The sequence below is a fragment of the Petaurus breviceps genome, unplaced genomic scaffold (genome assembly GCF_028583685.1).
Source record: "Petaurus breviceps papuanus isolate PSGF00001 unplaced genomic scaffold, PetGlider_PUasm1.0 218, whole genome shotgun sequence".
Taxonomy (NCBI): Eukaryota; Metazoa; Chordata; class Mammalia; order Diprotodontia; family Petauridae; genus Petaurus; species Petaurus breviceps.
The window spans coordinates 48,802-64,748 of NW_027185872.1; the positions used below are offsets into that span (position 1 = coordinate 48,802).

Below are 15,947 nucleotides of genomic sequence, written 5' to 3' on the forward strand. Positions count from 1 at the left end.
AGGAGAACGTGGGTACTTGGGGCAGAGAAGGGACAAGCTGTCTTTACTGTCTCAACTCAAAAGAATTGAAAACAAAAAATGTTTTTTCATGATTTTCCTTGACCTTCACTGATCTATCATCAAGCAATGCATTCAACACAGAACTTAAAAAAGGGGAGGGGGATTCAACAAGCTGATGAATTAGGCACTGACCTGGGGGAGAGGGGAGGAGTGGAGATGGAGATGGATGAATGAACACTGATGCCCTGTCCTGAGCCCCAGGGCATGGGGACCCAATGAGATAAGCAAAGGAAGCAGTCTACACTAACCATCTAGGTTTTAACAACCTAACCCTAGGGCTGGGATTTCTAGAGGTCAAAAGACAGACTCCATGAACTTGCCTGAATGACGACATGAAGGTATTGTTTGCCAGGGGGAGCAATGGGCAATGTAATATTGTGGGGTAAGACTCCATTTTGGTGCCCAAGAGCATGAGTTTGAATGCTAGCTTGGGGATGTGAGGCAAGGCTCCTCAGTGGCCCAGGCTTCATGTTTCCTTCTCTGGATAATGAGAGGGTTGAATTGAGAGGCTGAGATATTATAGGATCCTAGGTCCAGAGATGGAAGAATCCTTAGAGTTCATGGAGTCAAACCCATAACTCTTCACAGAAAGAAACCGAGGCCCAGAGAGGGCAAGTATCTCATGGTGCTAACGGAGCTGCCCTTCACCTCAGAGCCTGGGGCAATGGTGCCTCTTTTGCTAGGCCATGCTGCCTCCACGGCCCCTTCTCCATCCAAAGTCAGTGTCTGCTTTGGAATGGCCACCAGGGGATGCATGGACACAGGTGTCTGACCCAGGTCACATACAAGGACCTAAGGAAGGGACTAACGATAGTGACTCAAACCGTTACAAATACACTTGTATATTGTTGTATACATGTGCATACAGAGAGAGACAGACCTATATAAATATATGCAGACAAATAGAAAGGTTCAGATGAGACAAATCTGCCAAGTCCTCTGAAAACTCAGTGATCTGTCAATGCTGTTACTGTTTGTTGCTCTACCATGTGTGGGTTTGCCAAACACTAAGGAAAGAGGCACAGAGAGACATCACTCAACCCTTTACCTTGGAATAGAACATGCTTTATACTCATGTACACGTATGTGTGTCAGTGCATGTGTGTGCATACAGTAACATATATACAGACACATACATGTACATCCATGTCAAAATCATTGTGTACAAGTATAGTGGCCCCGTGTACAGGCACATGTGTGTGTCATATGCATACATGTGCATACACCTGCATTTGTATGTATCTAGTCTTTGCCTACTTAATGTATGTTTACTTATGTGCAGATTGATAGGTGTATATGCACACACTATCTATACATATATCTATATACACACAAACCCGGGTGATTTTTCAAATGTGGTTCAGAATCCTTTTTCAAAGCATTTTGAACTTTGTGAATTTCCCATCCAAGACACCTTCAGCCCTCCTCTGATTGAATCTGCTAAATTGCTTCCTGCCTTCACCTTCATTCTTAAGAAGCTTTTTTTTTCCTTTCGCATTCTTCCTTCAAAAGTCCCTATGAAATGTCCACAAGAAGCCAGAAGCAGGGAAGGCACACATCTGATGCATGCTTTCTCATATGCCTGGGCCCCCAGTCTGTCCTAAGTTTCCTCAAGGATGTGGCCTCCCTTTGACCTAGGCTGGTAGAAAGATGGTGCACTTTGATGTTAGGACAGCCTGAGTTTGGGAGCTGCTGGAAGTGTGACCACTTACCCTCCCTAAAGTTTTAAGTTCCTCAATGCCCAGCTGAGGACATCCACTCCTGTAACACCAACCTCACAGGATAATTGGAGAAGCCAATGAAATAATGGCCAGAAAGGGTTTGAGGGACCTTCAGCCGCTGTGTGTATCCCTTCTTATACGCCCCTGCTGCTGTACCCAGCTTCATACGCATTTAAAAAATGGCCAAAGTGCATTTGAAAAACCCTCCCAGTCACAGAAGGCAGCCATACCCAGTAGGGTGGGCCATAAGGCGGTAATATGTCAACAAATCTGAGGTTAAAACTTGCGATTTGGTGAAGCAAAATCTGGTGTCAGAGGAAGGAAAGATCTGAGTGAGAATTCGGTGGGACACTCAGTGGCTGGTTGGATGATTCTGAGCACGTCGAAAGAGCTTCTCAGAAATCCAGGCTCATCGGGCAAATGGGAATAAGAAGAGTGACTACTTCCCAAGATTATTCAGGACAAAGAAAGCATACATAAAAGTCGCCTGGAACCTACTGTTATTCCCATGTTGCTATGTCATGGTGCTCATTTGCCAAAAACCCAAGGAAGAAGGAAAGAAGTCACTTGCTTCTTCGATGGCACAAAACAGAGGCAAAAATGTTTTCCACAATAAAAAGTCTCTGGTCTTTTGTCCTTCTAATGGCAGGTGAAATCTTTCCCAATATGGAGGTCCCCCAGGGTTGCAAGCACCATCATGACTACACATCTGGAATCCATCCTTAGAGAAAAGCCAGCAGAGTCCAGACAGTGTCCTCTAAACACCCAAGCTGAGAGAGGTTAACATACAATTCTCTGCTTGGAACTTTGAAGTTCCCTGGTCTTCGTTTTGTCTAATTAATACAAGATTTAATAACCCAACCACTGTACAAACGATGAACCAAGAGCCTAGGCTTGTTTCCAATTTTGTGTGAATTCTCTGCAGATTCCAAGGAATCAGCACCACATGGGCAAGCTCCCCGATAAGATTTGCTTTCTCCCACCGTGTGCTAGAAGGAGACTGCCTTTCATCTTGCCTCCTTCCACAGGGCTAGGGTGAGTATCTGCCTGTCAGAGACTCAAGGCAGACACAGAAGGGGAAATGCATTGAGCAGTTTTGATATTACTAATGTGACTGAACACAGAACAGTGACATCTGGAGGTTAGGGGGCATGATTCAGTCCAAAAGAGGATTTTTAAAAATTGTGGGAGGAAGATTTGTATCATCCAGAGGCTATGCGGGACTTTCAAGGGAAGATTAGAATTTATTGACACATTGACAATCCTAATTCTCATTGCCTTTTTCTTCAGAAATTCAGGAGTGTACGCCTGTTTTCAGAAAACAGAAATGAAAGAAAGGAAGCTCCATTCTCCTCCATATTCGTTAGTTTTAAACCTCTGATTTCTGAGCTAAACAATTACTGGGAAGTGTGAAGGCCTCTGGGCTCACCCTCCAACCTGAATGTCAGTTCAGTTACCCCTTTGTAGAGGTGAAGTAAGCAAGGCTCAGAAGTCACATCCAGCTAGGCAGCAGGGGACAGAGTACCAGCGTTGGAGTCAGCAAGATCTCTGCTTTTCAACTATTTACAAGCCGTCTATATGAACCTGGGCAAAGCAATCAACTCAGACTCAGTCTCTTCATCCATAAAATGGGCAGAATAGCCCTCCTCCCCAGGGGTGTTATGAAATTTAAATGAAATAACAAGGGCTTCACAACCTTAAAGGGCTCTATAAATGTCCACTATTATCATTATGTCCAAGGGACAGGATAAAACCCAGGTCTTCTAACACAAATCAAATGGTTTTATTCTGTGTAAAGTATTTCCCAAGACCCTTGAGTAATTCTTAAGCCTCTACCATGTTCCGGGCAGTGCATGAGATGCTGGGGATAAAGAAATCCAGCCCCAGAATAAGCCCAAATCTCCAGAAGTTTGACAGTTTCCTGCTCTGGTAAATACTTAAACATATCCAAGCAACATTTTGAAAAAGCAGTCGTTTTGCACTTTGGGCTCACCCCTGTGAGCTGGAGTCCCATGATGTCAGGGCCTTAGCCCACACAGGAAGGAAAGGGTTTGAACCTGCACTTTCTGTTTTATACAGGTAGCTGACCCCAGGGCAGAAGCCAGGCCCTAGTTAAATCAGTTATGATCCTTGGCATCGTTGAATGGTCCGTCAGAAACAAGACATTTAAGGTGGCCTGTACCCAGCTGAGATGTCTGTGGGCAACCCAGGCCAATGAGATATAGAACCTTAGATCTGTAGGAGCTACCATGGGCCACGAATTGTGCCTCCTGCTTGGATCTAACACCCTTAGCCATTGTGCCAGGAACAGAGGTGAAGTATAAATGTGTTTGTATCGATGTGCTAGGTATTCTTGAAAAATGCAGCTGTGGTCAGTTTGGTTCCACACGGCTGTCTCTGTAGAAAACCCCCCTGGGAACGCAGAAGGCAGAGATCGTGGATTTCCATTCTAACTGAAAACCAGGCTTCCAACAAGAAAACTTAGACCATGCCAAGAAGCCCCTTGATGGGTCACTTTTAGAAGCCAAGCAACATCGGAGCCAAGTCAGGGAGAAACTCGCCGTCAGCTACCATTGGCAGGTTCAGAGATCTAGAGACCGAACTTTTCATTCTTCAGATGAAGAAGCTGAGACCCAGGGAACAATGACCTCAAACCATGCAGGTGTCAGTGACAGATATGGGCTTTAAACCCTGGCCCTCTGCTTCTCACACCAGTGTGCCTTACACTGGGCCACACTGCCTCTCACTGGATTCAACTCAGCATGCATGCATTAAGTGTCCGGTAAAAAACAAACCAAGCAGTACCTGTCCTCATGGAGCTTACATTCTACATGGAGGGCGTGGGAAGTAACAGCACGGCCTCCAAGAAGAACATGAAAAACAGACGCAAAGCAGATACCAAACCAAGCAATTTCAAAGGTTACAATGGCAACTGGGACACCATGACCTGATTTCGTCTAAGAAAGTTAAGGACTACTAAGAAAATTGTGTGTGTGTGTGTGTGTGTGTGTGTGTGAGGGAGAGAGAGAGAGAGAGAGAGAGAGAGAGAGAGAGAGAGAGAGAGAGAGAGAGAGAGAGAGAGAGAGAGAGAGAGAGAGAGAGAGAGAGAGACAGAGAGAGAGAGAGAGAGAGAGAGAGAGAGAGAGAGAGAGAGAGAGAGAGAGAGAGAGAGAGAGAGAGAGACAGAGAGAGACAGAGAGAGAGAGACAGAGAGAGAGACAGAGAGAGACAGAGAGAGACAGAGACAGAGAGACAGAGACAGAGAGAGACAGAGACAGAGACAGAGGAGAGAGGGGGAGAGAGACAGAGAGACAGAAACAGAGACAGAGAGAGAGAGAAAGAGGGGGGGGAGAAAGAGACAGAGCGCATTCCATCATGTCAGGTAAGGCAATTTTCTATGAACTAATTATCTCAAAGAAAGATGGACCCTCTTTCTATAATAGGGTACAGTATATTCATCCTTACTGTGACATCAGTTGTAACAGTATCCTATTTTATAAACAGATTTACTCACATACAGAGAACATCATTTCATGCTAGCATGGTTAAGTCACTAGAACCCAGGCCATCCTCACCTTCAGGAGAATTCTCCAACAAACCCCATGAAACCAGGCTGAACCTCCTCCCACCATCTGGAATGCTTGCTCTTAAGAAGCTGCTAAATAGAACCCAGCACTTTGCACAAAGAGCTTGCTTGGAAGGGCCGCAGACCTCACCCGCAGCAGCCCTATTCACAACAAAAAGGCATCAGGCTGATTGCGTCACCTAGCTACCTCTGGAACTCGAAGGCGAAGAAAATACACAAAACAACTTCTGAAGACTTTCTGCTTTTTGTTTTTCCTTTTCTTCTACAAGTCTGGAGTCAAGAACTACTGGACACCCTGGTCTTCTAGCGCCTGAAAGGAGTTTGGGAGGAAGAGGGAGGCATGTGATGAAGCTTCTGAGCTCCTGAATGTGCAGTCCCCAACTCTCAGGAATTACTCCCTCCTTTCTACACACACTGCATAAAGGCCCAGTACCTTCTATTGCTGGGGAAACGTGGGTGGATCTTTTCATTCCCAGACTTGAACAATAGTTTGACAGGATGTCCAAACTCATCTGAAAATTACCATCTCTGCATAGATCTTACAGTAGAAGCTGGAGGTGGGAGACTCTTAGGAGAGCTTCCGCTTCTTACCCTTCCCCACCAGAGCCCTGCCGTCTTCAGTTTTCTTATGCTTGAGCTTTCTGCATGCCCGCTCTGTATTTAATTCAAGGATCCTGCTAATTGTCTGGAGGTGACAGGGCTCTGGGTTTCAAGGTTTTGGGGGGATTCAGCCAACTGTCCTCAGGCCTGCCAGGATCTTAGCAGACTTGCCTTTCCCAACCCAACCAGAGTCTCAGGAAACTTTCAGGACTGATTCAGATTTTTTGTAATGTCTTCTACATTGAAAACGTCTTTGATGGAACTTACTGATCCCCTTCCCCATAACACGGCCCCACCCGAGCTTTTGTTTTGATTAAGGTGCCTGAATAATGACCTCCAATTTTGGTCCTGCGTATGTTGGTGTGAGTGCGCACATGAGCAGAGTTTTTAACACGAAATGCCCACAATGAGCAAGGCACTGAGGCAGATGGTAAACTCACTTTGTTCATGTGGACCTGCTGCTGGTACTGTTTCTGCTTCTCCAGGAACTGCTGGTGCTGCTGCTGAATGACCAGCTGGGCCAGTGTGCTCTGAGGCAAAGGGGCAGACTGGGTACGGTTCAGGGGCCTATGGCGAGGCAATTTGTGGGCACCGCGAAGGCCAGGCGATACTCGCTCCTTCGTTGCCAGGGGGGACTGAGGATGGAGGGGAACCCCACCTGCAAAGCGAAGAAAGGACATCTTGCTCAGATCATTGGAAACATGTCGCCAAGAGCAGAAATAGTGGTGTTGGGAAGAGGTGGGTAGGGGTGGGTCTAGATCCAATCCAGGCAGCAGGAAGGAAGGACCTACATCTGCTTGGCAGGAGCGGGGGCAAAGACAAAAATGACAAAAAGGCCCTGACCTCAAAGAAGTTTACATTCTATCTGAGAGAGAACAAGTATGCCCATAAGGAAATAAGGATGCAAGACCATTCACTCCATGTGCCTCAGACCACATGCTGGTCATTAATGGGTGGGATGAACTGAACTTTTTATCCAGCAACCTGGGGGAAGACTAAGAGGCATTCCTACTGTCAGAAGGAGAACCTTCTCCTGTGGTGTGATAGAGAATGAAGGGGGATGGCTAGTTGGCTCCAGAGTGAAGCCCAGCCCTGAGATGGACTGGCCAGTGGGGCCCCCACTAATTACCAGCCACAAGCAGCTTCTGTTGTCTCATCTGCTCCTTCAGTAACAAGTGCTGCAGGAGCGCCTGGTGGCTGCTGTTGGGCTTTCCTTCTAGGGCAGCGTGGGGATGGCTGGAAGATGCCGAGATGCTTCCCGCGTACTGCCCCTGCAGCGTAACTCCTGGCGGCCTCAGTGCTGGGGCCTCGCACTTCTGTTTGTCTTTGATGGAAGATGAAGCCTGTGTCAAGAAATAACAAAGAGAATAATCCCCTTTCATCCACACAGGCCATTTGGGCTGCACATAATTAGATCTGTTTATTATGTCATCATTTCCCAAACAATAGCCCCCTCTCACCCAATGAACGAGTAAGGAAAGCTGAGGGCACAAGCCTGTTAAACTAACCAAATTAAGGAAAGAGAAATAAAACACAGGATCGAAGTCACTGGAGGGAACTCTGGATTAGGTGTGAGGGCACTAAATGTGAAGGAAGGCTTAGTTTTTTATTATTTTTTCTTCCCACCAAGAGCATTTTAACATCTGGTTCAAAGAGTGAGTTCATTTCTGAAGAGATTTTGAAACATTTATACTCAGAAGGTAGAAGGTTTGCTGGAAACATAAAATTTATTCTAATGACTAAATCCAAGAAAAATTCTATATAGATCAAATGTCCAGAGAGATAAGTATCCATGATTTCAGAGCAGAAAAGAAAAAAATTTCCCATTCATCCTCTCCAAATATTTCCCTCCAAACTGAGTAATTCCAAAAACTGCCAGCATTTTACATCTTCACAGAATCACAGAGGCCCTGAGTTGAAAGGGACCTCAAAATCCATCCTGGGTAACCTATGACCAAGAGACCCTTCAGCAACATAACTGGTTAATGCTCACTCAGTCTGCCTGAAAACTTGCCAAAATTTGTTTTCCTTAAAAATTCTCCATGCGACAAAACGAAATCCAATTTATTTCCTACTTTTTGTGACTTGAAGACCTTCCTAAATAAATATTTTTTTTTCATTTTCTAACGTTCTCCATTGTCTAGAACAACATCTAATTTCTCATCTGGATGCATTACTTTGGCACCTCGCTAACTGAATGCCCCAGGAAGCTCATTCTGGGGAAAACCTCATCATCCTTTAAGATCCTATCAGTCCTGGGACTCTACCTCATCCCCACCCTTGCCCTTCTGGTGGGAGGAAGGAAGGGCATGAGGTTCGAATGCTCCAGTGAAGGAGGGAGCTTGGCTCAGACCTCCTTCCATTTATTAAATGGCTGCACTAGTCTGGAACTTCTGACTTTTCCTCCATGTCCCCATGCTGAGTACCTAGCCTGGGAGGGTGCCCCTCTCCACCTCTCCGACTTTTAGATTTTCTTTGGTGTTTAATCTTCCCAAATCAAATAATAAGGTACTTGAGAGCTACCTTTAAAAAAAATATGTTTCCCTAGCCCTTAGCACAGTACCTGACACAGAACAGGTAGTCAAGAAATGTTTATTGACTAATTTTTTTAAGAACATATAAATTAGTTCTAATTAAAGGAGAAGATAACTCAGGATTGACAGGCTCACCATGTTATATCTGTGACCAGTAAGAACCTGGTGTAAAACACATGAATGTAGTATTTGATCAAACATTCTATGTGTTTGGACGGTTGGTATTTTATCAGTGTACATGATAGCTGCAGTGGAATCTCCATCCCCTGAAACAAATCGACAGCTCTCCTTTAGCATAGACACTTGCCTGGGGCATTCAGACCTTAGTGACTTGTCATGAGTCACAGAGTTGGGACGTGTCAGAGGTGAGTTTGGAATCTCTGTCTTACTGATTCTAAGAGCACGTTTTCTTCCAACAGGCCAGGTTGTCCAAACTAAGGATAGCTTAATTTATTATTCTCGTTTCATCTATCCAGGAAAGCCTCACAAAGAGAACCCATAACCAAAGAGAACAAGAATGCCTCCCTTCTCTTCTCCCTAACTCATCAAGCTCCCAATAGACACACCTTCCATTTTCCAAACATGAGTGATTTCACTGGTTTGGGTCTTTCTCCATGGACACAGATTACAACCCTTCCATCTATCACTTAGGATTGTTATGGCCAAAGTGGCCTCTGTCCAGGTTCTCCACGAGGAGACTCTCATGGAGTAAATACCTGAAGAGTTCCCAGCAGTGTACGACCTGTGAGACCTTGGTTGCAGTTGGGGTATCCATCAAGGCCAGGAGTCATTCCCATATGTCAATGCATTATCAAAGAAATGGAGACTATGGCCCAACACACATATGGGATCACTATCAAATATGGCACACATGGCGATTACACCTCAGGACTCTGACAGTCAGCCAACTGCCAGGCTTCAGGAAGACTCCTATGAATACTATTGGAGGAGTTTTTGAGTCTATTTCGGCTATTGTTGAGGAGTCATTTTGGTTGTGTCCAACTTTTTGTGACTCCATTTGGGACTTTCCTGGAAGACACCAGAATGATTTTGCCATTTCCTTATCAAGTGCATTTTACAGATGAGGAAACTGAGGTAAACAGGATTAGGTGGCTTACCCAGGGTCACACAGCTAGTGTGTTTGAAGCCAGATCTGAACTTAGGAAGATGAGTCTTCCTGATTCCAGGACTGGTGCTCTATCGACTGCATCATCTAGCTGCCCTTTGAAATATTCCCAAAGACATGTCTTCTTTGATATCATAAGTCACTTATTTTAATACATGAAATCAGCTGAGAGCTTGTTCTTTAAGTACAATATTCAGCTCATTTTAAAATTCCCTGTTTGCAATGGCAAAGAATGGGAAACTGAGGAGGACTGAAATGAAGAATGGACAAAGAATGGCTGAACAAGCTACGGTGAAAGGGGGTGATCGAATTCTATTGTGCCCATGATATAGGGGGCGGTTTCAGAGAAATCTAAAAAGACTTGCATGAACTGATACAGAAGGAAATGAACAGAATCAGGGGGATAATTTATATAATAATATAATTTCGTAAAGACAGTCAACTTTGAACACCTTAGAACACACTAGAATTACAAAAGATTTATGATTAAGCAGACTGCAGCTCCTGATAGGGAGCGGTGACAGACTCAGAGTATAGACAGGGACATGATTCTGGACTGGCTTCCACCGGGATTTATTTTGCTGGACTATCCATGTCCATAACAGGGCATTTTGTTTTTCTTTCTTTCTTTTTGGGGGAGAGGGAGGGAGAGAATATGGACTTTTGAAGAAAAAGGTAATTAAAACAAAAAAAAATTACATCCAGCTGAGACTAAACTGAGCATTACACTTCATAACCATTTACCAAAGCCTCGTTTTTTTAAATCAGAACCAGTTTAATCCTCTTCGTAGATTATGCTAAAGAAGGAAGGTGATGACCAATCTCCAATGTTTGTCTCTAAATGGACACATCCAAGCAATAATTACACAGACACTAATGGGAGAAAATGAAAACTCAGTTCATAATTCTAGAAAAGAGGCCTGCTGTGTGGCAGGCTACTTACACTGAGCTGTGGTGGCACAGCAGGGAGCCCCAGAGTTATGTTGGGCAACGACGGGGATGGATAGAGGCTTAAAAGATTCATAGACTCTTCGTGAATCAGAAGACGTTGCTGGGAGACCATTTGCTAGAAAAAATGAGAAGAGGAAAGTCTCAAATGAAAACATAATCATAGACATAAAGTGTCAGATTTCAAGGAGAAGTTATGACATTTTAAATGACTTGATTTAAACCAGAATGAACATTTGTAAAAAAAAAAATTGAAGTATTTACAATGAAATAAGAATTTTGATGCAAAAATGGCATTACTTTTCAGTGACGCCACGTCTCTAGCAGGATTTTCTGGTTCATTCCCATGCCTCTTCCTGCTTCTACAGTCATCGCAAATGCTCTATTTTGGTTCCATTAAAAAAACATTTATCATTTCATAAACATCTTTCCATCCTTCCTAATATTCCTCACATTTGCCCTGGAGCATTGCATTTCAAAAGTGTATCCCAATTTCTTCAATCACCTTCCCCCAATCCCATTGCTGGATACTTACCTAACAAGTTGCTTGTTTGTTTTTTACAATTAGAAACAATGTTTCTTGATTTAAAAAAAAAGCCTTTGAATAACTTATCAATAAAAATTTATTAAGTGCTTTCTATGAGTCAAACACTATGCTAAGTGGTGAAAAAACATTTTGAAAATCGTTTCATGGTATATTTCCAACTATTCAAGTATTGGGTCTAATAAGAGGATTTCTACAAAACAAACTTTGGTGCATACAGTCCTAGAGCCCTTTAAAAAGATTGTATAAACATTGTAATCTACTTCTGATGTATTACCAGTGTATCGAATTTCTGTATATCCAGCATATCAAATTTCTCACAACCCCAAAAGGACCGTTTTTCATTGCTTTTAAATTCGCCAATTTGATGTTTATGCACATGGTACAACATCAGTGTTATTTCGTCTATATCACTTTGATCATTAATGAGGAATTTTTCAAGGAGTTATTAACAATGTGTGTTTCCCATTAGAAAATGACCTGTTCCCATCTTTTTTATGATTTATCAATTTTGGGCTTCTATTTACCTTTGTACATGTTAATATTTCTTTATATAGTAAGTTTTATTCATCATGTTTGCTATAAATATGTCCCCAGTCTGTTGCTTTTTTTATTTTGTTTTTGTTTATAATAAAACTTATAAATTATTAATACATTTGTAAATCAAATACATTTATCTTGTCCTTAATAATTCCTAATTTTAGTTCGCAGGAAAAAAAAATCCTCTTCCTTCCATAAATGAGGAAGATATATTATTCATTTTTCTGTCTTCCTTATCAGTATCTTCTTTTGCTTAGTTTCATTTGGTTTAAGTTTCTCATCCAGTTAGAATTTACCAATTGGTAAATGGTGTGACATGTGGGTCCAAATTCATTCTCCATCAGATTCCTAAATATTTTTTCTAAGTGTATTTTTAAAATAATGAATTATTTCCCTATTATCCACAGATCTGTCAAATGTCATTCTTTTGAAAATACTTGATTGGGGGTCTATTATCTCTAATCATTGATCCATTTCTTTGTGATTTGGACCAACTAATTATGATGATGTCAGTGCCATATAAAGAAAATGTTCAGAGTTCAAGGCTATCTTTACTTTTTATTATTATTCTCCTTGCTATTTTGTGCCTATTTCTTTTTCCATATAAAACTTAACACAATTTTATCTAATCCAATGAAGAAAACCCTGCTCATTGCATTACATATATAAATTAATTATGGAAGTACTTTTACTTTGTTAATCCAACCTGTGCACAGACATTTAATACAACTATAATTATTTAGATCTACATATATTTCAATCACCAAGGCTATGATGACCTTCAACTACTCGTAGACATTTCTAGTTAGTCTAATTTCCAACAAATTTATGTTTTTGGTGGTTGTTATACATAGAGGAGGGGGATTGTCTGATGTCTTCTGTATTGCTGGTGTTAGTAAATAAAAATGCAGGTGATTTCAGTTGTGGATTTTGTGTGTATGAATCAAATGCGGGTTAATTTTATATCCTCTGAAATTGTTGAATTCCTTTATCATCTCTCTTCATTTGTTGTTGCTGTTATTCCGTCATTCAGTCCTGTCTGACTTTTCATGGCCCCATGGCCATGCCCTTCTATCCTCTACTATCTCTGCATGTCCAAGTTCATGTTTACTCTTTCCATGACACTATCCATCTCATCCTCTGCTATCTACTTTTCCTTTTGCCTTCCATCTTAACGTTTTGCAATGGTAAGCTGTTAGAAACTTCCTATCTCATAATATACAAATGATCATGTAATTATATTTTAACCTCTTCATTTCTAATCTTAACCAATCTAACATTTATATCTAATATTTTTCTATCTTACTGATATTGCTGTATTTCTAAATCTATATAAAATAAAAGATATTTGTGTGGACATAATTGTTTTGTGCTTGCATTTAATGGGAAACCTAGCTCTTCACCACTGCCTATAGTGTTAATTTTTTGTTACAACTATGTATGTATATTGTGATGAAGTAAAATATCTCAGTGTTCAATGTTATGAAGGGCATTTTCAGCATGTATTGATATTATTATCCAAGGTTTTTATAAAAAAAAGTTGGATGACGTTGATAGGTTTTCTAATGTTGAACCAGCTTTTCATGCCTAGTATAAAGAGTGGTTATCCGTGATATTTTGTGAATGTAATATGGCAAATAATGTGTTGGATCCAGTTAGTATTACTGATTTTCAGTCCCTTTTCATCTCTCATTGAGCCGATTGCAAAAACTTCCTACGTGGCCACCCTATATCCTCCTCTCCAGTCCGTCCTCAGCACAACTGTCCAAATGAAATTCCCAAAAGCAGCTACAACCATATCACTGCCCTGCTCCAGAAGCTCCCAAATGCCTCTGGGGTAAAATAGAAATTCCTCTTTTTGGGCCACAAGTCCCTTCACAATCTTTCTCCAACCCCCTTCCCTGACTGATTTCACATTCCTGCCCCCGGCACCCATACACAACATTCTAATTTCCATTTCTATGGATCACTGCATAGATTGTCGATGCCCCGGTGGCTGCAGTATCCTCCCTCCTCAGCTCTACCACTGGGAATCCCCAGTTCCCCCATGAGCCTCAATGGATGGCCTTCTTTGTCTCTCCTTCTGCCTGTTTCCAGATCCTACAACTAGTACTTCTGCCTTCACTAATTTGTATTTACTTCATTTTGGCTTTGTTACATATAGATATATAGAAATAAAATAGTAGTAATAGCAGCTAAAGTTTATATAGTGCTTGTGAATTTGCAGAGTAACTATAACATGGGATCTCATCTGATGCTCACAACAACCCTGTGAAGTAGATGCTGTTTATTATCCCCATTTTGCAGATGGGAAAACTGAACCTGAGAAATTAAGGAATCTGCCCATGATCATACAGCTAATCAGTATCAATGGCTAGATTTGAATTCCCGTCTTCCTAATTTCAGGTTATTTGCTCTGTCCACTGCACCACCTGGTACTCTCCCTCTCCCAAGAGACTGCAAATGATTTGAGGGCAAGAAGTGTTTTTGTTTTGCCTGCTTGATGAATGCCCCCTGAACTGCATTTTCATCTGTGTTGTCCTGAAGTTACCAGGACCAGATCAGAAAGAGGACGGTGCTTCTACAGCTCCTGAGCCATCGTGAACGTTCCCCATTGAATACATACATCCTATTCCAGAGCCTTCTGGAAAGATTCTATTCCTTGCTACCACTCCCTTCATCTAGCTCCTTTCTTCTTAGGAAACTGCACAATCACTCCTGGCATTTATGGAGCGTTGGATGCTTTCTCAGGTAAGTCATCCAGCATGCCCCTGAGGGAGTTGCCAGCTCCACTTTTACGAAAGAAAGACCTCTGTCTTGTGGAAGTCATGACTGGCCATGGGCACATAACTCAGAAGTGTCAGATGTGGGGTTTGACCTCAGGTATCTGTTGTGTCTTCCTAGCCCAGTGGCCTTTACACTATACCAGTCTCTACCCAAGATAAAACTGCTATCTTAAAGTACAGGTACTCAGGGTATCTGGCCCTTCTAAAATTGTGAGTGAATGGAAACAAAAGCAATGTACTAAGTGTGGGAAATAAAAATAAGAAAAGACAAGACATTTCCTGCCCTCGAGAAGTTTACATTCCAGCAGGGGATAATGATGTCCATCAGGGAGCAGTGGCCCAGGAAGCCACAGGGACTGAAGTCCTAGGGAAATTTGTTGACAGTTCCTGACACGTAGTAGATTCAATAAATATCGAATAATTGACAATTTTCACCAAGAATGGTAGAGTTTTTTTATTAGTGTTCCCAGAAAAAGATTTAGAAATTGTTGGTATGTGCATGGAGGGCACAGTTAATATGCCCACCAACATGGTAGGAAAATGGAATGCATCCTCTGGGGGTGGAAACTGACTTATAGAGTGACCTCTCATCAGGCATAAGCCTAGAGACCCAGGGAAGAAAGTAGATGGTGTACAACAGTGTGGAGAGAAGATGGTCACTGGGGCCATTGTGGGAAACGGCAAAGGACAGGGAAAGGAACTTGATGATTTCACAGCTCAACTTTATATCCCTTAGTTAGAGGGTCACCTAGCCAATCTTGCTCTATTCATGCATATTCAGTATCAGCAGCAACAGCAGACATCTAGATCCATGGTGCTAGAAAGTTCACAAAGCATTTTACATATATTCAATCCCTGGATATCAGCACAACCCTGGGAGGTGGGATGTCCATCGAAAGGTTGGGTCCACCAAGCCAACAGTCATACAGCCAAAATGAATCACAGTTGGGATCTGAACTCCATTTTCTCTGACTCTGTGGTCCATCACTCTGTTTACCATTATTCTTCAATACTCCTCTGGAAGGGCTGATTTGCTGTAAGTCTAGTTTAAATATTTCTACATAGATTCAAAAGGATGAGCATGTTCTTGTTTGAAATTCTGCAGAATATTTATAAAGAGGACAATTCTTTTGAGAGAAAAGGGGTGGAGGGGAGAGAGAGACTGATGGATGTTCAGGAACCCCCCTGCCATCAGAGCTTCATGTCTAACAACAATCCCTGAACAGCCATGTATCACAGAGCTTATGATGACAAAATACCTTTCGTAATTGTTGCTCAGAGTCCTGTTTTCCCACATGGAGCCTAATATGGTTCCTTGAATTACATTTTCTGTTTAATTCTTGTTTCCCTCCCAGAACTTTTACACAATGAGAGTTACAAAGGTCTGACTCGACTTGGGAACTGTGGCATGATATCGTCCCCCAGAGACCCACATCCTTGAAAGAGAATACTACATGTAGCCATACGGCCCAAGGACTGCTTTCTTCCCAAACAGAAAGCAT

General features: G+C 42.3%; 1 protein-coding gene across 11 annotated transcripts in view; it reads right to left on the bottom strand.

The window, feature by feature from the left end:
• HDAC9 (histone deacetylase 9) overlaps nucleotides 1-15,947 on the bottom strand; it is a 534,753-nt gene that overhangs the window by 19,871 nt on the left and 498,935 nt on the right. For all 11 annotated transcript variants that reach the window (XM_069094422.1, XM_069094416.1, XM_069094421.1 and 8 more), the window contains 3 exons: nucleotides 10,571-10,693; nucleotides 7,097-7,310; nucleotides 6,408-6,625 (listed from right to left, as the gene is read on the bottom strand). In XM_069094422.1, coding sequence (XP_068950523.1) covers nucleotides 6,408-6,625; nucleotides 7,097-7,310; nucleotides 10,571-10,693 — 555 coding nt within the window. The remainder of the gene's footprint in view (nucleotides 1-6,407; nucleotides 6,626-7,096; nucleotides 7,311-10,570; nucleotides 10,694-15,947) is intronic.